Source organism: Dendrobates tinctorius, unplaced genomic scaffold (genome assembly GCF_039654945.1).
Source record: "Dendrobates tinctorius isolate UK_male_01 unplaced genomic scaffold, ASM3965494v1 ptg000158l, whole genome shotgun sequence".
NCBI classification, from domain to species: domain Eukaryota; kingdom Metazoa; phylum Chordata; class Amphibia; order Anura; family Dendrobatidae; genus Dendrobates; species Dendrobates tinctorius.
This window is the reverse complement of record NW_027361825.1, coordinates 41,977,539-42,004,849: the sequence shown is the minus strand read 5'-3', so window position 1 is coordinate 42,004,849 and position 27,311 is coordinate 41,977,539. Positions and strand designations below refer to the sequence as shown.

Below are 27,311 nucleotides of genomic sequence, written 5' to 3'. Positions count from 1 at the left end.
CGGCGCCTGCGATCGGCGCACCCTATCTTTAGCATAGGGTGCGCCGATCGTGCGCAGGCCGTGCGCTAGTTGCGCTTTGACCTGCGCTGCGCACTTTTGACGGTGCGCCGTGCGCGCCAAAATCCGAAAAGTTCGATTTTGGCGCGCACGGCGCACCGTCAAAAGTGCGCAGCGCAGGTCAAAGCGCAACTAGCGCACGGCCTGCGCACGATCGGCGCACCCTATGCTAAAGATAGGGTGCGCCGATCGCAGGCGCCGCTGTCCGCTAGGAGGCGGCGCTACAAGGAAGGGGCGGGCACGCCGGGCAGAGAGCCGGATCGGGGGCGGAGCTACCCCCGGCCGTGCGCGCGTTGAAAATGCGCTAGTGTGAAACCGGCCTTACTGGTATTTTACACTTATCTCTATTACAGATTGCCATTTTATAAAGGCTATATCTGATGTGCTGCAGTGTCCTCTCCTCTGCCTTCCTTTTGCCCAGCACTTAAAATGAATTTATCATTGGAAAATGACATATTGTTGAAATCAGGCTTTTGTGTTAAATGTATTTCTTTTTTAAGTTGTAGAAATGTTTTATTTAGTCATAAATTTGTGTTAAAAATAACATTGAGAAATCTTGCAATTTTCACACTAGCCACTTCATTTTTTTTACATACTAAGGGGACATTTCATCAAAGTGTTTTAGCCAGAAAACTAATGTAAAACACTTTTAAAAGTCTCTAAAATTTTGAGCAATGCGTAGTTGTGTAAAAATGTAGTGACCATCAAGGAACAGTCTCTAACAATGAATAGCCTGTGCATAGGTCATTGTGAAGGAAGGGAGAACAGGGTCAGCTGTCACATCACCTATTGTTATGGGTGGATCCTGTGTTATCAGCTGTATTTAGAGGTGTTACTTGTTATTACAATCCTACCTCTGATGATAATGAGCCTGCTGAAAACTCTTCATGAATGGAAATTTGCAAGATTACTAACTTTATTTTAAAAAGGCGGATTGTTATATGCAAATGCATTGAGCAACGCTGGAAACAATTTAATCAGAATGTGGCCGAAAGTATGCACAAGACCGCCCTTCTTGGCATTGACACTGGAGAATCCTCACAATTGTGCACTGCTTGCAATGTGAGGATTCACAAGTCTGCAGTCACACAGAGTGACTGCAGACTTGTAGTAGACTGGACAAACCTTTTAAGCAAATAAGGTAAGGTATATTGCTTTTCCCCTATTTCTCAACCAAGACATAAAATAATTTCAAATAGTGTAATAATAGACAAGACGTTAATGAGAACATCACTGGTGGTTCTCGACACTAAATAGGTTAATGGGCTAGGTAAAGTACCATGTGTCTGTCTGTTTACTCACCTCCTCAGTCTCCTGCACTGTCTGCGTTGAGTAGGGCTGCGGATGGCAGCCCTCTTCCCCCTTTCTTCCAAAATTTTGCATTTCCGTGTGGTCGCCGCACACATCAAATCGCTGCATGCGGACGCATCTGCATACAACGCATGTCCCTGCGTACCTAATGTTAAAGATAGGTACGCAGGGAAACGCAGGACGCATGTGGGAGTAGGCGGAGCGTGGGCGGAGCTTCACAGAGGAAGAATGGAGGAAGTAGGCTACCATCCACAGCCCTCCTCAACGCAAGTGTGAAACTAGCCTAAAAAGGCTTAAATAGACCCCAATCTCGAAATAAATGCAATCTCCAAAATAATACAGAGCTAAGAATAATGCTGGGAACATCTGTTGACTGAATATTGACGTTGGAAAATAATCCTTCATCCTTGGGGGAATCTATGTCTCCTCCTGGTAAGTGATGTTTTACATTGTTCACATTAAATACTTAGGCCTATGCAACAATGTATTTCTTGGGCTTGTTAAAAAATAATTATTGTTTTGCTTCAAATTTAAAGTGAACCTGTCATGTGAAAAAATGCTATTTACCTGCAGATATGGGGTTGATCTGCAGGTTAGTAGCACTTTGAACTTGCCCATTGCCTGCACTTACACCCCTGCTGCTGGGAAATAATGAACTTTATGCCTCCCAGTAGCATTCCGGTTTCAGTCACAGGGAAGATGCCGTCGCGCATTCAGTCACGGCTCTTTGCATAGAGAGTGGCGGCTGCAACCGAACCCTCAGCACTCAGACCCGACAAATGATGATTATTAGTGGTAGGTTAAGGCTGGAGTCAGACACAACCAATAAAAAATCGATCCCATTTTAAAGGTCCAAAATCGCACAAAGGTATCTTAACCAGTGATGCGTTTTTGATGCGATTTTTCTTCATTGATGCGATTTTAATCGCATGTAAGCATCTGTTTTACATCCGTCTGCCGATTTTTTTTTTTCTCTGACCATTCCAAAATTGACAAATAACCGTTCTTAGGCCTGAAACTCATTTAAAAAATCATCCCGCCCTATATTTATGGCCTCTCCAACAGGTGTGAGGCTGCCACCTTTGACATAGTCACTGCTTGGATTCGGTTAGCTCTGCTTTGTGCTAAACATGACAGACAGGCTCACTTTTAACACCACTGAGCGTGTTCTTTTCTATTGGGTTTTATCCCGACGTTTTGGGGAGCAATACCCTGTGATTGTGGATCCGAGGAGGCGTAGGCGAATGTGGGTCCATCCCCTTTTGCTCCGAAGGATATCCATTTCCACCGTCTCTATACATCTCTGCGTAGCCATCCGGAGAAGTTCTATCAATATTGTCGGATGAGCCTTGCGACCTTTGATATTTTGCTCGAGATTGTGCGCCCTGGGATCACGTTTCAGGACACGAGGATGCGCAAAGCTATTTCTGCTGAGGAGCGTCTACTCCTCACCTTACGGTATGTCTCAAACCAATATGTTGATGATGTGTGAAGCTGCATATTTATTTAACACACCTTTAATCATATTTCGTATTGCCCTATTATCTTAATTTATTTCCAAAACATTTACCAACAAAAATGTTATGCTTGTGGCTTTCAGAACCAAGCCATGGCATGTAATCTTATCTTCATCATGCCTACTTTAGACTTCCTCGACTTTAAATGTGTTTGAAACTGTATCTGTTGTTTGTTTGGCTATGTCCTAATTTTTTTTTTTCCTTTGTTTTTTAGCTTCCTTTCAACTGGCCTTTCATATGCTGGTCTGCATTTAGAATTTTTAATTGGGAAATCAGCAATCTCTGGCATTGTGCGGTCTACATGCTCCAAAATCTGGACCAGACTCCATCATGTGGTAATGCCGGAGCCCAAAATGCCTGACTGGTTGCGTATCTCCCGTGGATTTGAGGACACGTGCCAGTTTCCACAATGTATTGGAGCCCTAGATGGGAAGCACATCCGTGTGCGTAAGCCGCCGAACTCGGGGTCCCAATTCTATAATTATAAACAATATTTTTCTGTAGTATTGTTGGCTTTGGTTGACACTCACTACAGGTTTATAATTGTAGATATTGGGGCCTATGGAAGAACCGGAGACTCCAGAGTCTTCAATTCTTCCATTATGGGTCGGCGGCTGCGTAATAATGAGCTTGACCTACCACCACCACCACCACGTCAGCTTCCCAACTCAAATCTGGAACCGGTGCCTTATGTTATTGTAGCAGATGAGGCGTTCCCATTGAGCAGACATATCATGAGGCCATATCCACGACGAACCCTTGACCACCGGCGTAGAATATTTAACTATCGCCTATCACGTGCTCGGCGACTGGTGGAATGTGCCTTTGGCATTCTTACCGCCAAATGGAGGGTCCTACAGTCCGCAATTCAGCTGAGTGAAGCTAATGTCAATGAAGTTATTAAAGCCTGTGTTGTCCTACATAACTTCACAAGGATACATGACTGCCCCTCATATGATGATGCTGAAGTGGACTCTGCTAATGTGTCTAGGCCTAGGACTCATGTAAACCCACCCCGTCGTCCAATTTCCGGACTCAAAGTCCGTGATGTGTTGACAAATTATTTCGTAACACCTCAGGGTGCAACTCCATGGCAAGATGATGCCTTATCTATGTAGTGGTTTGTTAGTGTTGTGTTCTCATAAAGATTTTTGGCTTTACCTTTGTGTTATTTTTTTTTTTACCAGTACTTGTTACTATATCTATCTAACACATTACAGAACATGTACGTACATGAACAGACACACATAGTGAATGTAAACAAGTTTATTACTTGTATTTTTTTGGGTTATTGCGGTAACATATAACCATAGTAGTTGCCTTTGGCCTAATGTTATCAGCACATTAGGATTAAACATTTCAAGGCAAACAAAAAACATCATCGACAATACACCAAACCTAACAACAAGGTAAAAATGAAAACTTACAAGTCATGGTAGGTTGAGGGTGGTGAAGGTGGGGGGCCAGTTTGGAGATTTGGCCTTGGTTGCTGGGCCACATCTCTGTCCCCCTGTGCACTGGCAGGTGGCTGTGCCATCTGTTGCATCCTGGCAGGATCTATTTGTGGGTTTTGGTAGGGGTAATTTTGTAATTGTTGTGGGTAGTCCTGGTAGGGCTGCCCAATTTGCCCATATCCCCCAATATGTCCATGTCTAACATACCCATGTTGGGGCCAACCACCAACATTGGGTAAGTTAAAGTGGCCATATTGGGCATGTGCGCCCTAGCCCATATATTGGACCTGTGGAGCCACATTGGGGATGTGTGCAGGCTGAGGCGGAGGTGTTGCCACCCGTGGAGGAGGAGGAGGAGGAACAGGTTCCAAGGATGGTTGACTTGTCACATCAAGTCCAACCAGCCTATCAATCTGATTCTCCTCTGACAGCTGCCACCTTTCAAGAAACTGAAAGACACTGCAGGGATTATTGGGTGGTGTGCTGGCATCCAAGACGATTTGGAGAGCCCCTCTCGTACGCAGCCTGTACCCACGGGGAATTGCCCTCAAATACTGTGCCAGACTGCGCCCATATGCCTCCTTCCCATCATCATGAGCAGCTGTCGACAAGTAGTCCAATACACCTCGGTCAACCTGCATCCTTGTTCCCGAAGCTGCTCCTTCTCTCCTGCGCCTGCCTCGTCGTGGTAGGGCAGAAGGCTGTGGCGAGGTCTCCAGTGGCATGGTGGGGCTGCTACTGTTGGCCCGGTCATCAGGCTGTGCTGGCTGGCAAACTGTTTCTGGTGGTGGTGATCTTGGTGGTGGTGCTGGTGTTGCTCCTGGAAGTCCAGAAGATGGGCCGGAGCCTGCAGCAACATCCGACTCAGGATCATTCAGCACCTCAGAGTCGGAACCCGTCTCCCTCTCTGTGAGGTTTGACTCGGTGCTACAATGGTAAAAATCACATCAAGTATATTGTGCTTACAGAATATACAAAGTACTACATTAAACCATGTACTTACGGTCTCAGCTCCATCACAGGAGCCAGGAAATGTAGGCGGTCGTAATAGAGGTATTTCCTCTTTGTGGTTCCGGCCGCTCCACTACGGGACCTCAGCTGTCTCTCCCTCCTATATGTGTCCCTGCAGCTGCGCCAACGCCTTGTCACATCAGTCGCTACAATGTTAACAAAAACACAGGATTTTGTTACAACACACATATGGTTATGTAATCAAGGGTTACCCAATGCTTAGGCACACATTTTACAAATGATATGATTTATATTCCTGTTGACTCCACACCAATCAACCAAAAAAAAAAAGGTCGAGGCCTACTACAAAGGACCTTCGAAACAACATATTTGCTAACCAAATTTAAAAAATCATGTGGTAATAATGCGAACATCTATGCTGTTTTTATTACAAAAACACTAGTTATATAGTGGCTAAGATACGGGCCCAAAAAATAGAAGATCACTGCATTTGGTGGCAGAACAATTAGCTAAATAAATCAAACTTTTTTCACGCAAAATCTTCATGCTGCCACCAGTCAGGAATTTGGAATGTAGATGTAGTAAATATGGTCCAAAAAAATAAAGGCAAAGTCATTAATTACTGATATCTGAGCAATGACTTATTGGGCCTTACATTGTGCAGATTAGATTAGGGGATTTGATTATGTGAACACATTCTTTCACTTACTAATTTGGTCCCGCTCCTCCAGAGGTCTTGCCGCATATCCAGGGAACATCTGGCCACAGATTCTTGTCCACGCTGCCTCCCTGCGTCTGCGGTCAGCATAGTGGGGATCTCTCTGGTCCCATTGTTCTGGCCTCTCCTGGAACAGAACTATCAGCATTTCCACATTCACTGGCGTGGACATGATGGAGGACTCCGTGGAGGCGTTCTTCCTGGGTTTTTTTTATGCTGCTTGAGAAATTTGCATACCCAAGCTTCCTGGCCATGCCTCCTGCTCTTTCCTGTTGCCCAGGAGAAGTCTTGAGATTTAATCGCAAGTCACACGTGTGGTGCGTTTTCCATGCGATTTTTTTATCGCATCCATAGACTTGCATTGTCGAATCCGATCCGAAAATCGGTGACAATCGCAGCATGCTGCAATTGTCTCGGTTCGACAAAAAATCGCATGATGTGAGCAGCACCATAGAATAACATGGGTTCGAATGCAATGCGATTTTTTTATCACATTGCATTTGTCCGTTTTAATCGCCAGTGTGACCCCGGCCTAATAGCGTTTTTCATGTGACCGGTTCAGTTTAAATAACTAGTATTTCATTTACACTGTGTTCCAAATTATTATGCAAAACATATTTCCTCATATATTCTCTACATTACCTATATGAATTGCAGTCATTGTTATTTACCAGTCATCTAATATTCTAGTATAATTGCAATGTTTTTGAACAAACTGCCTATGAAAACAGTATATTTTTAAAAATAAGAAACACTAAAAATGCATGTTCCAAATTATTATGCACAGCAGTTTTCAACCTTTTTATTTTTATTTTGAACAAAAAAATGGTCAATTGTGAAATTATAAGCATTATCAGCTTATTACAAAATGAAATCAAACAGTTTTCAAGTCAAACCTTTATTCTAGGTGATGTTACATTTGCACATAGGACCCCTTGTTCGAAAGAAGCTTTTGAACTCTCTCGTCCATTGAATTTGTCAGTTTTTGGATGGTTTGTGCTTCAATTGTTTTGCATGTGGACAGAATACCCTCCCAGAGCTGTTGCTTAGATGTGAACTGCCTCCCGCCATCATAGACACTCCTTTTGATGATGCTCCAGAGATTCTCAATGGGGTTGAAGTCAGGGGAAGATGGTGGCCACACCATAAGTTTGTCCTCTTTTATGCCCATAGCAGCCTGAGATGCAGATGTGTTATTTGCAGCATGAGACGGTGCATTATCATGCATGAAAATGATCTTGCTGTGGAAAGCATGGTTCTTCCTCTTGAACCATGGCAGGAAGTGCTGTTTTAGAAATTCCACATAGATTATGGAGTTCATCTTTACCCCTTCAGGGATCCTAAAGGGGCCGACAATCTCTCTCCCCATGATTCCAGCCCAAAACATTACTTCACCTCCTCCTTGTTGGCGCCTTAGCTGTGTTTTCATGGGGAGTCCATCAACCAGCCATCCTCCACTCCATCCATCTGGACCATCGAGCATTGCATGGCACTCATCGGTGAACAAACAGTTTGGAAGTCAGTCTTCATGTATCGTTTGGCCCACTGGAGCCGTTTCTGCTTGTGTGCAGTGGATAGAGGTGGTCGACAGGATGGCTTACGCACAGCGGCAAACCTCTGAAGGACCCTGCATCTTGTTGTTCGGGGGACGTTGGAGGCACCAGCAGCTTCAAAAACTTGTCTGCTGCTATGACAAGGCATTTTTGCAGCTGCTCTTTTAACCTGACGCAATTGCCTGTTGGAAAGAGTCCTCAATTTTTCCTTATCAGCACGCACACGTGTGTGCTGGGAATCAGCTACATACTTCTTGAATGTGCGATGATCACGATGAAGTGTCTTGGCAATGTTGATTGTAGTCATGCCTTGACCTAAATACTCCACAATTTGTTGCTTCTCAGCAGCCGACACATCCTTTTTCTTTCCCATTTTGGCAAAAAATGTAGGCTGCTTAATAATGTGGAACAGCCTTCTTAAGTAGTCTTGCCTTTATTTGGACACACCTGCCAAACTAATTTGCACAGGTATCTGCAATTGCTTTCAGTGATATAAAGAGCCCTGACACACATCACCATCAATGAGTTTAAATGACAAACAAAAAAATTCTAACCTTATCACTCCTAAACCCTTTTTACATAATAATTTGGAACACAGTGTATATTATTTAATTATTATTTTGTTATTTATGTTTATAAACAATATACAGGGTAGCTTTTCTAATTTTCTAATTTGTTTTTATTCATGTGCAGGAACACATTAGGATGGAGTCAAATTGCAATATTGGTAAGTATGACGCACTCCAATCAGCAATGACTGGATGTGAATCTTTTGGTGATACTAGATAGAAGAGGTGTCCAAATATTGTGTTTTAACCTGAAAAAGCTGGAATAAAACAATAGCACAATAGGGTACGAACTGATTAAAATATAGGGCGGGTGGGTGAGGGAATTGCTTACCTGGCTCGGGTTGTGTGACCACAACCACAGAAATCAGTTAAAGGGGTGATCCAAAGGCAAAGTCATTTTCCTCCTAACTCTCTATTTGATGCCATAATCTAAGCTATTTTCTAATATACTTGCTTTAAAAATTCCCTACCGTTCCTTCACTCCCTAACTACTTAATCTGTTTTTCTATTTTTTTTTTTTACTTCCTGTCTGATGACAATTCATATGAGAGCCCCCAGTGCATCCTGGGATACTCAAATGAAGCATCATCAAAGCAGTGAGCAGATGCTGCCATCATTGTCACAGCCTCTGTCCCCTCCTTGAAACAAAGCATCATCAGAGACTCTTACTTTAGGGACTGGTCCCTGCTCTGTTACCTGTCTCCTGTGCACTGTCCCCAATCACCTGCATGGTGTACCAGCTCTGATGGTTGTTTACATGAATAGTGATAAGCCGGCAAAAGAGAGGTGTCAGAATACCTGAAGAGACCAGTGACGTCACCTGCGAGGAGCGGCGCTGGTCTCCTGCACACCTATGTAGTGCTCTAACTGTATATAGAGGGTACTAGGTGGGCTCTTACTGTATATAGGGGGAATATGTGTAGCTCATGCTGTATATAAGGGGCTATGTGGGGCACATGTTGTATATAAGAGTCTATGTGGGGCACATGCTGCATATTAGCGGCTATATGGGGCACATATTGTATATCAGAGTCTATGTGGGGTACATGCCATATATTAGAGTCTGTCGGGCACATTCTGTATATCAGAGATTATTTGGGGCTCATATTGAATATCAGAGGCTATGTGGGGCACATGCTGTATGTCAGAGACTATGGGTGGCACATGCTGTATATCAGAGGTTATATGCAGCACATGCTGCATATTAGAGGCTATATGGGGCACATGCTGTATATCAAAGGCTATGTGAGGCTCATGTTGTATATCAGAGGCTATGTGGGGCACATGCTGTATATTAGAGGCTATATGGGGCATGTGCTGTATATCAGAGGCTATGTTGATCACATGCTGTATATAGGGGGTTATGTTGGGTTCATGCTGTATATATGAGGGTATGTAGTGACTCATACTGTATATAGGAGGCTATGTGGGGGCTCCTTCTGTAAATAAAAGGCCATGTGAGGGCTCATACTATATATGGAAGGCTGTGGGGGCTCATACTGTATACAGGAGGCTATGTGGGTGCTCATACTGTATATAGAATGCTATGTGGTGGCTCATACTGTATATAGAATGCTATGCGGGGAGGCTCATACTGTATATAGAAGGCTATGTGCGGGCTTATGCTATTTATAGGAGGATAAGTGGGTGCTCATACGGTATAAAGAATGTTATGTGGGGGCTCATACTGTATATAAAAGGCTATGTGGGGGCTCATGCTGTCTATAGGAGGCTATGTGGGGGCTCATATTGTATACAGAAGGCTATGTTGGAGCTCTTACTGGATACAGGGGGCTGTGCGTCGGCTCTTATGGTATATAGGGGGCTGTGTGTGAGCTCTTACGGTATACAGTGGGTAAAGAAAGTAGTCAGGCCTCTTTACATTTTTCACTATTTGTTTCATTGCAGCCATTTGGTAAATGCAAAAAAGTTCATTTTTTTTCTCATTAATGTACACTCTGCACCCCATCTTGACAGAAAAAAACATAAATGTAGACATTTTTACAAATTTATCAAAAAATAATAAAAATCTTTATTTTTTATATAGCACTAACATATTCCAAAGCGCTTTACAGTTTGCACACATTATCATCACTGTCCCCAATGGGGCTCACAATCTAAACTCCCTATCAGTATGTCTTTGGGAGGAAACCAGAGTACCCGGAGGAAACCCACACAAACACGGGGAGAACATACAAACTCCTTGCAGATGTTGTCCTTGGTGATTCAAACCCAGGACTCCAGCGCTGCAAGGTTGCAGTGCTATCCACTGAGCCACTGTGCTACCCACAAGAAAAACTGAAATCACATGGTCATAAGTATTCAGACCCTTTGCTCAGACACTCATATTTAAGTCACATGCTGACCATTTCCTTGGGATCCTCCTTGAGATGGTTTTACTCCTTCATTGGAGTCCAGCTGTGTTTAAATAAACTGATAGGACTTGATTTGTAAAGGCACACACCTGTCTATACAGGACCTCGCTGCTCACAGTGCATGTCAGACCAAATGAGAATCATGAGATCAAATGAACTGGCCAAGGAGCTCCGAGACAGAATTGTGGCAAGGCACAGATCTGGCCAAGGTTACAAAAGAATTTCTGCAGTACTAAGGTTGCTAAGAGCACAGTGGCCTCCATAATCCTTAAATGGAAGAATTTTGGGGCCAGCATAAGTCTTCCTAGTCCTGGCCATCCAGTCAAACTGAGCAATCCTGGAAGAAGATCCTTGGTGAGAGAGATAAAGAAGAACCCAAAGATCACTGTGGCTGAGCTCCAGAGATGCAGCAGGGAGATGGGAGAAAGTTCCACAAAGTCAACTATCACTGCAGCCCTCCACCAGTAGGGCCTTTATGGCAGAGTGGCCTGACGGAAGCCTCTCCTCAGGGCCAGACATATGAAAGCCTGCATAGAGATTGTTAAAAAAAACACATGAAGGACTCCCAGACTATGAGAAATAAGATTCTCTGGTCTGATGAGACGAAGATAGAACTTTCTGGTGATAATTCGAAGTGGTATGTGTGGAGAAAACTAGGCCCTACTCATCACCTGCCCAATACAATCCCAACAGTGAAACATGGTGGTGGCAGCATCATGCTATGGGGGTGTTTTTCAGCTGCAGGGACAGGAAGACTAGTTGCAATTGAAGGAAACATGAATGCGGCCAAGTACAGAGATATCCTGGATGAAAACCTCTTCCAGAGTGCTCTGGACCTCAGACTTGGCAGAAGGTTCAAATTCCAACAAGACAATGACCCTAAGTACACAGCTAAAATCACAAAGGAGTGGCTTCAGAACAACTCTGTGACCATTCTTGACTGGACCAGTCAGAGCCTTGACCTAAACCCAATTGAGCATCTCTGGAGAGATATAAACTGGCTGTCCACCAACATTCATCATCCAACCTGACGGAACTGGAGAGGATCTGCAAGGAAGAATAGCAGAGGATCCCTAAATCCAGGTGTGAAAAACTTGTTGCATCATTCCCAAGAAGACTCATGGCTGTACTAGCTCAAAAGGGTGCTTCTACTCAGTACTGAGCAAAGGGTCTGAATACTTATGACTATGTGATATTTCAGTTTTACTTTTTTAATAAATTTGCAAACATTTCTACATTTCTGGGTTTTTTTTCCAGTCAAGATGTGGTGCAGAGTGTACAAAAACAAACAAATGTTTTAGAATTTACCAAATGGCTGCAATGAAAAAAAAGAGTGAAACATTTAAAGGGATCTGAATACTTTCCATACCCAATGTATAGTGGGCTGTGTGTAGGTTTCTACGTTATATAAGAGGGCTGTGTGCGGGTTCATATGATATATAGTGGGATGTCAGCATACTTAATTCTGCTTAAAATTAAGTGATATCATTATTATTAATATGACATAATTATAATTGTGCTAATATTAATATTTGAGCAGAATTAATTTCAGCCTATTGGTTCGACCATCCACAACAGTCATGGTCTCTCATGTGGCCCCTTGAAAAAATGAATTGCCCATCCCTGGTATAAGACATAATGTTCTTCTTCCTCGATTTTTCCCTATAAAGAGAAAATGTGCAGAACCCAAGATGATGACAACACCTCAGATGATGATGATGACAATACCTCAGATGATGAGTACACCCTAGATGATGATTTTTGTAAAGCACTGGCCTGGACTCTCTATAAGGGGAAATGTCCTATGACAGTTGGTCTGTATGTACCATGGGGCAGATGCAAGGATGCCCTGCTTGCCAAGATCAGGGGTAAGCATAACAGTTGTATTTGGACACATACAGGATTCTTATTAAATGTACAAGGTTTTTTAGGAAGTAGAAAAGAATCAACTTGTCACAGTGACCAGTCCAATCACACATGTCGATTAAAGCTCTCTTCAAACCACATTCAGTGTGTATATGCAGTATATAAATTAGTAGATATGTAGGCGCATGCATTAAAATTATACATAGAGCCCTACAGAGAAGACAGAAGCCAAAAAGTGCCCTTTTGACATCCACTGGGTAGCTACAGTGGATAAAAAAAGTTGGCACAGACCTGTTAAAATGCTAGGTTTTTGTCATATAAAAAATCATGTCAAGAGACTCAAGAAGAATAATTTTAGAACTGTTTCCAGTTTTAACCCCTTTCTGACATGTGCCGTAATAATAATACGCACATGTCGGATTCCCCCTGTTTGGTTCAGGCTCCGGCGCTGAGCCTGCACCTTTCCGGGCACATGACAGCTGATCTATACAGCTGACATGTGCTCCCAACAGCCGCGGATGGAATCACAATCCACCAGCGGCTGTTAATTAGTTAAATGTATTTAACTCGCGCTTACAGGAAGCACGTCACGGGCTCCGCCCATCGGCGTCCCCGTCACATGATCGCTGGGTCGGCATGACAATCAGAGGTCTGCAGCAGACCTCTGTGGTTGTCATTGTCAGATTGCTATGAGCGCCGCCCCGTGGTCGGTGCTCATAGCAGGTGAACATTTCTACTACACACAGGCGATCTGATCATCGCCTGTGTGTTGCAGAGGCGAACAAAGTACTGCAGCTTCTAGTCTCCCATGGAGACTATTGAAGCATGCAAAATGTAAAAAAAATAATGTTTTTAAAAATATTAAAAAGATAAAAAATGTAAAAGTTCAAATCACCCACTTTTCGCCCCATTCAAAATAGTCATAAAAAAAATAAAATATACACATATTTGGAATTGCTTAGTTCAGAATCGCCCTATCAATATAGAAAGGAATTAACCCGATCACTAAACGGCATAACAAGAGAAAAATTAAAAACGCCAGAATTACTTTTTTTTGGTTGCCATTACATTGCAATAAAATGCAACAATGGGTGATCAAAACATTGCAGCTACACCACAATTGTATCAATAAAAATGTCAGCTCGGCATGAAAAAATTAAGCCCTCACCCAGCAGCAGATCATGAAAAATGGAGACGCTATGGGTCTTGGAAAATGGTGCTTTTTTTTTTTTGTTTTACAAACTTTGGAATTTTTTTTCACCACTTTAATAGAAAAGAACCTATACATGTTTGGCGTCTATGAACTCGTAAAGGCCTGAAGAAATCATAATGGCAGATCGGTTTTAGTATTTAGAAAACATAGTGAAAAAAACATTTTCCAGTGCAAAATATGTTAAAACCAATGGCATTGTTCAAAAGTACAACTTGTCCCGCAAAAAACAAGCCCTCACTTCACCATATTGACTGAAAAATGAAATAAGTTATGGTTCTGGGAAGAAGGGGAGCAAAAAATGAAAATGAATAAACGGAGAATGGCCTGGGGGTTAAAGGGTGAATATCAACTATAATCTGTATAAATCCATTGAGAAACAAACGGAAATTTTTTTTGGGGAAAATAAAAATAACAAAGCTAAAATAATGTGGTCTCATAATTGTGAATACCTTCTTAGACTTGGGAAAGTAGTGTTCAAAATTTGACAATCACATTTACACAGTTACATAATAGTCAGTACACAGTTGACATCATTTACAGCAATTCTGACTAACCTCGTAGAATGTTTCGCTGTTTTGGAAGAGTTTTCCTGTTATTTTCTTATTATCATTTTACAGAAAAAGCTATGGTCCATAACCAGCTTACAACAAAGCATAGGGATCTAATTGTTGAAAGTTATCAGTTAGGAGAAGGGTACAAAAAATTTACACGACATTAAATATACCATGGATCACTATGAAAACGGTCATCACAAAGTGGCTTTAAGGGGTTTTCCCACGAACAAAAGTTAATTTCAATCAATAGATCTTGGAATGATAATATTTTCCAAAATTGATGTGTTTCAGTAAAATGTTCCTGTGCTGAGATAATCTTATAAATGTGTCCCTGCTGTGTACTGTGTAATGGCTGTGTCTGACTGTACAGGAACATGGTCCGATCATACCACAGCTCCTGCGTATGGGGGGGGAGAAAAAACAGTATACAGACCTTACATCATGAAATGAATCTTTATTTGAAGTAAAAAATTGTTGTAAAAAAAAGGCAGGGTAATGCTTTACCTCAAAAAAAGAATCAGCTTTGATCCCATGCTGTGCTATCTGTATACTCTTTTACTCATTCCCCTGACCAGTAGATGTGGTGTGATCAGGCCATGTTCCTGCGTGGTCAGACATGACCATTACAAAGTACACAGCAGGGGCACATTTATAAGATTAAATTATCTCAGCACAGGAACATTTTATTTAAACACATCCAATTGTGGAACTTATTATTATTACAATATCTATTGATTAAAATCAACTTTTGTTTGTGGGACAACCCCTTTAACCCCAAGGGTGATTTGCGTGTTAATGACCGGGCCAATTTTTACAATTCTGACCACTGTCCCTTTATGAGGTAATAACTCTGGAACACTTCCATGGATCCCTTTGATTCTGACACTGTTTTCTCGTGACATATTGTACTTTATGTTAGTGGTAAAATTTTATTCATATAACTTGCATTTATTTGTGAAAAAAACAGAAATTTGGCAAAAATTTTGAAAATTTTGCAATTTTCCAACTTTGAATTTGTATGCCCTTAAATCACAGAGATATGGCAAACAATAAATTTAATAAGTAACATTTCCCACATGTTTACTTTACATCAGCACAATTTTGGAACCAATATTTTTTTAGTTAGGAAGTTATAAGGGTGTGTGCACACGCTGTGGATTCTGCTGCGGTTCCGCAGCGGATTTGGCCGCTGCTGATCCGCAGCAGTTTTTGCTGTGGTGTACAGTACCATTATTCCCTATGGGAATAAAAAAACGCAGTGCAGACGGTGCGGATTTTTCCGCACAGTTTTCCTGCGGTTTTGAAACCGCAGAAAGAATTGACATGTGAATTCTTTCTGCGGTTTCCGCTGCGGTTTGCCACCTCCTCCATTGTGGAGATGAAAAACCGCAGGGCAAAACCGCAGAGCAATCCGCAGGTAAAACCGCAGGTCTTTTGACCTGCAGATTTACCTGCGTATTTTACAAAATCCGCACGGCCAGATCCGCACCCCATTCCGCAGCGTGTGCATGTAGCCTTAGGGTTAAAAGTTGACCACCGATTTCTCATTTTTCCAACACCATTTTTTTTAGGGACCACATCACATTTGAAGTCACTTTGAGGGGTCTATATGATAGAAAATACCCGAAAGTGATACCATTCTAAAAACTGCACCCCTTTGACGGTACTCAAAATCACATTCAAGAAGTTTATTAACCCTGCAGGTGCATCACAGGATTTTTTTGAATGTTTAAAAAAATGAACATTTAACTTTTTTTCGCAAAAAATTACTTCGGGTCCAATTTTTTTTATTTTACCAAATGTAACAGGAGAAATTGGACTGCAAAAGTTATTGTGCAATTTGTCCTGAGTAAGTGGATACCTGATATGTGGGGGGAACCACTGTTTGGACACATGGCAGAGCTCAGAAGGGAATGAGTGCCGCTTGACTTTTTCAATGCAGAACTGGCTTGACGCCATATTGCATTTGGAGAGCTTCTGATGTGCCTAAACAGTGGAAACTAGACCCCCCAAGGAACTTATCTAGATGTGTGGTGAGAACTTTGATCCCCCATGAGCTTCACATAAGTTTATAACGTGCAGTCGTAAAATTAAAAATCATATTTTTTGCACAAAAATGATCTTTTCACCCCCAATTTTTATTTTCCCAAGGGAAACAGGACCCCAAAAGTTATTGTGCAATTTGTCCTGAGTATGCTAAAACACCATATGTGGGGGTAAACCACTGTTTGGGCGCATGGCAGAGCTCGGAAGGGAAGGAGCGCTGCTTGACACAAAATTGGCTGGAATTGAGATCGTGCGCCATGTCGCATTTGGAGAGCCCCTGATGTGCCTAAACAGTGGAAACCCCCGACAATTGACCCCGTTTTGGAAACTAGACCCCCCATGGAACTTATCTAGATGTGTGATGAGCACTTTGAACCCCCAAGTGCTTCACAGAGGTTTATAACGCCTGGGCGTGAAAATAAAAGAAATCATATTTTTTCCACAAACATCATCTTTTAGTCCTCAATTTTTTTTATTTTACCAAGGGTAACAGGAGAAACTGGACCCCAAAAGTTGTTGTGCAATTTGTCCTGAGTACGCTGATACCCCATATGTGGGAGAAAACTACTGTATGGGCACACATTGGGGCTCGGAAGGGAAGTAATGATGTTTTGGAATGCAGACTTTGATGGAATGGTCTGCGGGTGTCATGTCACGTATGGAGAGCCCCTGATGTGCCTAAACAGTGGAAACACCCCACAAGTTACCCTATTTTGGAAACTAGACCCCCCAAGAAACTTTTCTAGATGTGTGGTGAGCACTTTGAACCCCCAAGTGCTTCACAGAAGTTTATAACGCTCGGGCATGAAAATAAAAAAATCATATTTTTTCCACAAACATGATCTTTTAGTCCTCAATTTTTTTTATTTTCCCAAGGGTAACAGGAGAAATTGGTCCCCAAAAGTTGTCGTCCAATTTGTCCTGAGTATGTTGATACCCCATATGTGGGGGTAAACCACTGTTTGGGTCCATGGCAGAGCTCGGAAGGGAATGAGCGCCGTTTGACTTTTTCAGCGCAAAATTGTCTGGAATTGAGATCGGACGCCATGTCGCGTTTGGAGAGCCCCTGATGTGCCTGAACAGTGGAAACCCCCCACAAGTTACCACATTTTGGAAACTAGACCCCCCCCAGGAACTTATCTAGATGTGTGGTGAGCACTTTGAACTCCCAAGTGCTTCACAGAAGTTTATAAAAAAATCTTTTTTTCCCACAAAAATATTTTTGCCACCAATTTTTTATTTTCCCAAGGGTAACAGGAGAAATTAGACCCCAAAAGTTGTTGGGCAATTTGTCCTGAGTAGGCTGATACCCCATATGTGGGGGTAAACTACTGTTTGGGCGCATGGCAGAGCTTGGAAGGGAAAGAGCACCGTTTGACTTTTTCAATGCAGAATTGTCTGGAATTGAGATCAGGCGCCATGTTGCATTTGGAGAGCCCCTGATGTGCCTAAACAGTGGAAACCCCCCAATTCTAACTCCAACCCTAACCCCAACACACCCTAGCCCTAACCCTAATAGGAAAATGGAAATAAATACTTTTTTTGATTTTATTATTTTTCCCTAACTAAGGGGGGGTGATAAAGGAGGGTTTGATTTACTATTTGTGGCAGGTTTTTATGTTTGGCAGCTGTCACCTGCTTTTTATTGTAAAAATAGGTTTTGCATCATCACATTTTGAGAGCCTTAATTTTTCCATATTTTGACCCACAGGGTCTTATTTTTGCAGGACGAGTTGATGTTTTTATTGGTACCATTTTCGGTCACGTGACTTTTTTTTATCTCTTTTTATTCCGATTTTTGGGACGCAGAATCAACAAAAACCAGCATTTCATGAATTTCTTTTGGGTGGGCGCTTACACCGTTCCGTGTGTGGTAAAATTGATAAAGCCGTTTTATTCTTCGGGTCAGAACGATTACAGCGATACCTCATTTATATCATTTTTTATGTTTTGGCGCTTTTATACAATAAAAACAATTTTATATAAAAAAATAATTATTTTTTCTGCGAGCTATAACTTTTTTATTTTTTCGCTGATGATGCTGTATGGTGGCTCGTTTTTTGCGAGACAAGATGACGTTTTCAGCGGTACCATGTTTATTTATATTCGTCTTTTTGATCGTGTGTTATTGCACTTTTTGATCGGCGGTATGATAAAGCATAGTTTTTTGTCTTGTTTTTTTTTTTGAAGGGGTTCACTAAAGGGGTTAACTAGTGGGACAGTTTTATAGGGCGGGTTGTTATGGTCATGACGATACTAAATATGTATACTTTAATTGTTTTTTTATTCACAAATAAAATAATTTATTAGGGAATTTTTCTTATCATTTATTTAGGAATTTTGTAAAAATTATTTTTACACTTTTTTTTTTTTTTTTTACTTTATTAAATTGTCCCAGTGTGGCACATTACTATAAAGTGTCAGATCGCTGATCTGACACTTTGCAGTGCACTGTGTCACATCAGCGATCTGACAGGCACTGCAGGAGGCTTTCTCAGCGTCTGCTCTCAGCAGACACTGAGAAAGCCGCCTCCCTGCAGGACCCCGAAGGCCCCCACGGCCATATTGGATTTGGGGGCCTGCAGAGAAGAGGCCCTTGGAGCAACATGAGCACATCGCATTGCTCCGAGGGTCTCAGGGAAGCACGCAGGGAGGAGGCTTCCCTATGCCCCCGGTACACTGCGATCATGTTTGATCGCAGTGTGCCAGGGGTTAATGTGCCGGGTGTCAGCTGTGATAATCAGCTGACACCCGGCCATGATCAGCTGTGCTCCCCCGTGAGCGCTGCTGATTGCGCTGACGTACTATCCCGTCCACGGTTATACTGGCCCAGGTCCCACGGATGGGTGTAGTATGTCCAATGTCAGAAAGGGGTTAAATTTGGCACAGCAGTGACTTTACCTAGAGCTGGACATGCCTCAAAAATTGATGAAACGGGAACAAGAAATTTGTTACTGTAAGCTGCCAGTACAAAATCCATGTGTTCATTAGGATCTGATTCTGACCCTTTCTTTTGTATTGAAGCATGTAATGAGCATATGCAAGGTCATTGTGAATAGAGGGGTAGTAGGGTCTCCTGTGACATCGCCTATTGTGATTGGTGGATCCAGTGATCCAGTGATATCAGCTGTGTCTAGAGGTGTTATCAGTAGAGATGAGCGAACCTTTCAAAGTTCAATTAGCCGAACGATTAGACGTTCGCTGAGCATGTTTAATGAATGGTTCAACAAACGTATAAGAACCCCATTAGATTCAATGGGAGATCAAATCAAACGTATACACCACACCTTAAGGGGTGACAAAAGCTTCACAAAATAGCTAAAATTAGGGGTATAACCAGAAGGAGAAGAGAAAAGAGAAAAATGTTTATAGAGACCACGAGGACTAATCACAAAGGCAGACAGAGTATGTACTATGATCCCGGCATATCAATTATCGTAAAAGGATAAGGTAGCAATTATCTTAGCATATTTTGGTACATCGATAAGGATAAGAAGGATTCCCAATTATACCATTTCTCAGCCACTTTGTTAGCTGCCTCTTGTGTATGGGCTATCAGGAATTCCATCCGGTGAACTCTAGCCACCTCCGCAAACCATTCCTCTAGCGAAGGCGGGTCTAAGGACTTCCAGTGTTATGGAATTACCACCTTAGCCGCCTGAAGAAGGTGCCTCAATAACGACTTCTTAAAAGCATGGTAAACATAAATAGTAGAATTGCTTCCATGCGTTTAGGGATTGACACCCCCGTCATTTCTTTAATCGCTTTAAGAACACCTTTTCAGAAGGCCGCCAAGGCCTGGCATGCAAGTGTCATCAATTTCCACAGAGTGGAAACAGTATAGTAGGCCTCTGATACACCTTCTACTACAGGCAACCACCAGATGGAGACCCAACTTTGAGTTTTAACATTTCAAAAAAATGTTTGTAACATCAGCAGAAGTAGCAACAGCAGGCACATAAGATACCACAAACATGGCACAGACTGCAATAAAGCAAGATCAATGCATGACACCAAAAACTACACCATCGCCTAGTCTGCCCAATCTGCTACTGGGGTGAAAAAGTCATTGGAGATACATGACTTGTTCATTTGATGACAGTTAGGCAGTCTACAATTTCAGGGGACAGCAGGATGCGCTTATCCATCAGGACATCACCTCCATCGTTGAAGACACATTTTGAGAGAACGCTGGCTGCCGGGCATGACAAAACCTTCAAGGCATGACAGATGAACTTAGGCCACTCTTCCATGTTTGAAGATCAAAATATAAAAGGTCCAAACCTCCCCCTGATGGCATTGATATTGATCTCCAGATATTCCTGCACTATCCTCTACAGTCATTCACAACGTGTCAGACTTGTACTCTGTTCTGCTGGTGCACGGGCTGGTCTAAAGAATATGTTAAATGACTCACAGATATTGCTTCTGCCACTTACACTGCTGCTGCTAATTTTTTGGCGATGATGCCTTGACGTTCCCGGGGTTGGACATCTAGTACTGGGATGCACACTTGTGCCTCACTGCTGTCTTGGGTGAAACCGCTCTTAAGATTGTTACGCGTCTGGATCGCCTGCTAGGGCCGTGGGGTACTTGGTACCGGGCCGGTATTTAAAGAGGTAGTTTCACGGCAGCAGTTGACCCGGTCCGTGGCCCTGAGCATCCAATTAAAGGGATATTTAAAAGGGAAATAAAGTTTATAATGAAGCTTTTGATAAAGTGTTTGTGACGCCACCTGTGGTATTCGTTCAGGGGACCGACGTTGCAAAGCAGAACCTGTGGGATGGTGACAGGGCAGCAGAGATGCTATAGCTCTCCATAAGTAGAGCTGTATCCCAGGGCAGTTTGGATGTGGATGTTAAAGGTGATGTTGGTAGAAGTGATGCAGGGCAGGTGATGCAGGAATGATCTGAGGACACAAGTGAGGTGCAGTTCCAAAGCTTTACTCACTGTTCTAGTGCGCATATGCCCACTTGGTGCTGCGTCCTCCAGGTGAAGGGTTCAGCAAACTCCCAGGTAGATCAGGATTCAACTTCCCAGGACTCCTCTCAATATATGCCTATCCTGGCCGTCTCACTGTGTTGGCTTTCCGCCTCTCCTGCCCAACACTTCACAGTAAGTGTCCCAGGCCAGCAGCTGCGGACCTTGTCAGGTGACTCTGTATCCCCTTGCTCCCTTATAGCTGCCTTTCGGGTGAAGATAACTGTGGCTTGTGGCTGAAGCACCTACAGGTGCCCCTGCCTCCGGCTTGCTAGTTGAGTCTGGTGATTCCTCCACTAGGCTTGGGGGCTGGTACCCCCATGCAACCTGGTCTCTCCAATACTGAATCGGGCCCCATGGGTGGCATCCACACTTCCTGTGCCCCTAAGACCCCTTCTGCTCTCTGGGAGCTTCCTTCTGTCTCTTTCCCTCCTTCTTCTGCTCCTCCTGACAAGGAGCTGCTTCACCACATGTCTCTCCACTTCCCTTCCACTCTCTCATCTCTACTTCCCGCTCTCTTCCTACCAACTCCACCCACCTCCCAACACCCTTTACTACCCAGCCAGGAATGAGACCATCCTCCCATAAGGCACGTCCAGGGTGCCCTGCTGCTATAGTGTGTGTTGGGTGCAGGTGTTTGAGTCCAGGGTCGTGCTCCCTCCTTACCTGAGAATTGGGTACCACACCTCTGGGTGAGGTGCAGTACCTCTGTGGCGACTGGACCCTCAGGGGCGCCACACATCTATCACCTTGTCCTCCTCCATTTGTTCCTAATGCATCTTCACTAACAGTTTGTCTAGTACCATGAGCTCCCCTTGATCGCTGTAAGCCACCCTCCCATTGCACCTGCCTAAGCGACGACAGTCCGGAAATTTGAGATATTGTTATCCCTTCCACATCCTCCTCTGCTTCCAACTCATCCACTAGGTCCGTCACCTCCTCACGCAGACTATTCAAACTGTGCTCCAGTATGTAGATGACCGGAATAGTGACGCTGATGATGGCATTGTCAGCGCTATACATCTTAATAGCCATTTCAAAACTATGAAGAAGGGTGCAGAGGTCCTTCACCTGTGCCCACTCCGCAAGGGTGATTTGCACCACATCCAGACTACACTGGCTCAGGCTATGCAAAAGGACATACTGCACCAGGACTGCTGCCACAGTCGCTGCAACATGGGAAGAGTGGAATTCCACCGTATTGGACCTTCGCTAATCAACCGATTAAGCGGTAGGCCGAAAGACCTCTGTAGCGATGCCAGTCAATGACTTGCGGAGTGCGATTGTCGGAAGTGAGCACACAGTGACCATGCTTTCTGCAGCAATGTATCCAGGCAGGGATAGTGGTGGAGAAATTGCTGTACTACCAGGTTGAGGATATGAGCCATGCAAGGCACGTGTGTGAGGTTGCACAGGCGTGGGGCCACCACCAGGTTTGTACTGTTATCACACATGGCATTCCCTAGCTCCAAGTTTAGTGGAGACAGCCATTGCTCTAAATCGACCTGGATACCTGTCCACAGCTCTTGAGCTGTGTAACTAAGATCTCCAAGGCATATTAATTTAAACACTGCTTGATTGTGGTGAGCCATAGCTGTGCAGTATGAAGTGGAAACATTCTATCTGCACTGTTGCAACGCGTGTCTGATTAAATGAGAGGTTGAGGGCACAGGTGGAGGCCCTAGAGAACGTGGAGGAGGCAGAAGCAGTGGAGGAACTGTTAGATTCAGAGGTTTGTCCCACAAGCCACCATAGTCACCCAGAGCCCAGTCAGCGAGATGTAACGCATCCGCCCATGTTTGCTCATCCATATGTCAGTGGTGAAATGCACCCTGGAGACATAGATATTTTCAGGGTACGAGTGATGTTGTCAGCGACATGCTGGTGTAGCGCAGGCACAGCTTTCTTAGAGAAGTAATGGCAACTGGGCAACTGTTACTGGGGGACTGCAAAGGCCATCAACATTCCGAAACTGTCTGTATCCACCAGGCAAAAAGGCAGCATTTCCATGGCCAACAGATTGGAGATGGTGGAGCTCAATCTCTTAGCTTTGCCATGTGTAGGAGGAAACATTTTTTTATGTGACCACAGCTGCGGGACCGAGGGCTGGCTGTTGTGCTGAGAGAGGACAGAGTACAGAGAATAGGACAAACTGCTGGACTGTGAGTGCAGTACAGGCGGAGATGTTATGGTGGATTGGGAAACATGTGTTGTGCTAGGTGACACAAAAGCAGCAGTCATGTCTACTTCGGTAACAGCTGACCGGCTCTCACTCACCCTGACTGTGGTGGGTAAACAGTTGTGGTTTCTGCGGCTGGAGAGCTGTGTGAGAAGACTTGGCATGGTGACGGAGGAGGAAAAAGCAGCAGATGGGGTTGATGTAATGGCGAGTCGTTGGCGAAGCCCGCTATTCTGCATTTTAGTGCAATGAGATTCCCACACTAAGGCATGCTGATTGCGCATGTGCAAGTTCATGTATGTAGTTGTCAAATTTTTGCAATTTTTGCCTTTTCTGAGGCTTTTTTTGCAAATTTGACAGATAACATGTGTTCGGTTATCCTTTGTGGTGTCAAAAAAGGCCCAGGCGGCAAGCCCCTGCGAACAAGAAATTTGTGATCCTGTACTGGCCACAGCCAGAGTTGGGGCTGAGGATGCAGTGCTTGTCGTGGTTGCATCACTTCATGTCTGTGTGGGAAGCCACAACGTAACCTCCTCATCTTCCTCCTCCTCCATCTCCTCTGCTGAGCTACCCAGCTGCATACCTCTGGGATGACACCAAGAGGGATCTACAACCTCATTGTCATTCTCTCTGTTCTCACATTGCTCACCCTGAGAGTCACTCTCCTCATCTTCCTGCCCTGACACCACAGTACAGTCAACGTGCACCTCTGGTATCTGAGTCTCATCAGGATCACCTCCACCCTTGGTGGTTAACGTCTGGTGTCGAGGGTCTGGATTCTGCTCAGACCCTACTTTGTCCAACCCCGGATCCAGCATGAAAAAATTTTGGTTATTGGTGCAGATGCTTTCCTCCTCTGGATTCTGTGATTCTTTGGAGCAGACCTCTGATGCCCATGGAATAAAATGTGTGAACAGCCCTGCAGAATGGCACATCTGAGGTTCCCCACAGTCAATTGTGCGTTTGGCAATTTTTGATGCAGGGGGAAACAAGGGTGATTGGAGTGCCACCTATGAAGATTGTACTGGGTGTGATGATAAGGTGGAGGAAGAGGAGAGGCTACTTGATACAGCACTTGCCATCCAATGTAGCACATGCTGCTTCTCAGCCTCATCTACAAGGCGTATCACTGTGCGGCCGCCAAACAAAGGGAGTCGAGTAGCCCAGCCAGTTACAGATATTGTCAGTGGTCTTTGGATAGGATGAGAGAGTATTTGTTCAGTTGAGCTTTAACTCACATTAACACCTAACCCATGAATATGTCGATATGTCGAACACCAAGCCTATTTCCCCTTCCACCACGATCTTGCTTTTTCCCTCTCATGTTGTAAGTAGCCTTCCCCTCTTGTACCCTGCTGTTTCACAACCTTAGGCCAACAGCTGTCATTCACCTGTCACTAAATGACAACCACTATTTATTTTCTTAGGTAGTCTGTCTGGACAACACTCTTTTACATAACGATTTTTAAGTGGAAATCTGGCCTTCTGATTTGCCACTGAAAACCAGTTTTAGCACAAACGATTTGCAGTAGCAAATTCGGCTTCCGGAGACTGCCACACAGTTTGTGCACAACCTACTTTTATGCTGGAAGATCGATTTCACATCACACAGGACAGGATCCTATCTATTTCGCTGACAAGTTCACTTTCAGCACCAGCTCTAGCGCAGGAAACGACCTCTCTGCAATGTGACACTGAGCAAATGGCGCCAGCAAAACAAGATGTCCACTTTTTATATGGCCAGGGACATTTGACTTTGGCAACCAATCACAGAAGACTTTGTGTCATGACATTGTGTATGGTTTCTGCACCCTGGTTGGTTTCCGGAATCAGCACACACAAAATTAAGGGGTAAAAAAGCATATGCCGCTCATGTAATCTCTTCAGACACTCCTCTTTCTCTCCATACCCCCTCCCCTCATCAAACACATCCCCCCGTCCCTTCCGCTCATCATACAGCAGTACTATCGTAGTCAAATTAATAACAAACGCATTAGTGGAAACGCGATGATTTACCAAACTGTGACCGACTTTTGCTGACTTTGAGTAAATATGCTTGTGAAAGCGAACACAAATCCGAATGTGCTACGTTCCTACCAAATTTGAGATTGGCGAATGTTTTCGAACAGGATTGCTCTTCTCTAGTTATCAGTCATTGTTATGCTGTTTATGATGACAAGTAGCCTGCTGAAAACTCTTCCAGAATAGACAGGAAGTATGAGTCTAGAATAGCTCTAGTGGTCAGTGTGATAATTGCTAGATTACTAATTTATTTATTTTTTTATAAAGGTTGTGATATGAAAAAAAAAATGTTACTCACTTATTTCCTTTCATCTGCTGAATCATAAAGATATAAGCTATAGTATACCAAAACATTATAACCAAATGTTTTTTTTTCTAACACCCTACATTGCCTTTAAAATTTTAAAAAAAATCAGGTCTTAATATTTTTTTTGTTACTACAGAAAACATTTGCAAAATAAAGTTTGAATCTGAAGAAAAGTCTGAGTTTGAAGAAAAGAAAATGCCAAAACCCTCAGAAACAATGCCTCTCAAAGGTGAGAAGTTATTGTAAGGTAGGATGGACATTCATTGCAATCTGTTGGTCACCCTGCTGTGTGAATTAAGGTGATAAAAGAAGATGCAGACCCCTTGTTTCTCCACCTCAACTGAGTATTTATGACTAGACTTGTACTCCGCTTCTTTATTCTTGTCAGCCAGCGAACTCCTGTCTTAGACTGCGTTCACATGTCGCGTTTTTTTTGCGTTTTCGTGGCGCTTTTTACCGTGCGATTTTGCCATAAAAACGCGAAAAAACAGCATCCCATGCAATCCTATGGGATTCTGCAATGCTGTGTTAAAGCTGCGGATTTTCCCACGGCGGAATCGCAACGCATAAAAATCTGCAGCATGCTCATTAATTTGCGGAATCGTGGTGATTCCACCCACATACAGTAGGATTGCATTGTTCTGATTACTTTCCGCATGTGGCTGTGCCCACCATGCGAAAAGTAAGCAGAACATTTGTGGATGGTACCCACAGTCCGGAGGAGAGGAGACTGTCCTCCGGGCTGTGGGTACCATATCCTTGTAGAAAAATAGAATTAAAATAAAAAAATCGGGTTATATTCACCTTCCGGCGTCCCGCGCAGCGTCCCCAGGCTTCAGCGATACACGCGGCAGGTCCCGTTCCCAGTAATGCATTGGGATGACCTTTGCTGACATCGCGTCTCGCGATCATGTAGCGATCTTGCGAGACCGCGACGTCAAAGGTCATTGCCGCAATGCATCACTGGGAACGGGACCTGCCAGAGCATCGCGGAGGCCTGGGGACGCTGCGCGGGATGCCAGAAGGTGAATATAACACGATTTTATATTTTTTTATTATTTTTAACATTAGATCTTTTACTATTGATGCCGCATAGGCAGCCTCAATAGTAAAAAGTTGGTCACACTAGTCAAACACCATGTTTGACGAGTGTGACCAACCTGTCAATCAGTTCTCCAAGCGATGCTACAGATCGCTTTGAAAACACTAGCATTCTGCAAGCTAATTATACTAGCAAATCGCTAGTTTTTCAGCGGGAATTTAAAATGTGATTTTCCGGCAGAATGGAATTCTCGCGGTAACTTCCGCGGGAGTTCCGCAACATAGCCTTACACACCACTGAACACACAGGTCACTTAGATATTAAAAGGGGTCAGGGCTGGGGGATCAAAGACTCCATTTTCCTTTGCCACAAGTACAAAACATGGGGGACTGGCAGACCTGGACCCTCAGGTGGGGAATATATGGCATTACATGGTGGGCAAAGAGTTCTCCTGCCAAGTTCTCCCTGCATGTACAAGGGAGAGAAAAAGATGGTGGTGGCTGGGAAAGTTAGCCAGTCTGCAGTATGTCGCGGGGAAATACTGTGTTTCTACTACTGCGGTGTTCACTGATATGG

At 43.6% G+C, this 27,311-nt stretch overlaps 1 protein-coding gene across 1 annotated transcript in view; it reads left to right on the top strand.

Moving 5' to 3' along the window:
- Positions 1 to 27,311, top strand: part of LOC141052140 (NTPase KAP family P-loop domain-containing protein 1-like) — a 74,174-nt gene that overhangs the window by 771 nt on the left and 46,092 nt on the right. Inside the window, exons 2-4 of the mRNA XM_073549373.1 lie at positions 8,276 to 8,309; positions 12,197 to 12,394; positions 25,830 to 25,922. Of these exons, the coding sequence (XP_073405474.1) occupies positions 8,288 to 8,309; positions 12,197 to 12,394; positions 25,830 to 25,922 (313 nt within the window). The 5' untranslated portion in view covers positions 8,276 to 8,287. The remainder of the gene's footprint in view (positions 1 to 8,275; positions 8,310 to 12,196; positions 12,395 to 25,829; positions 25,923 to 27,311) is intronic.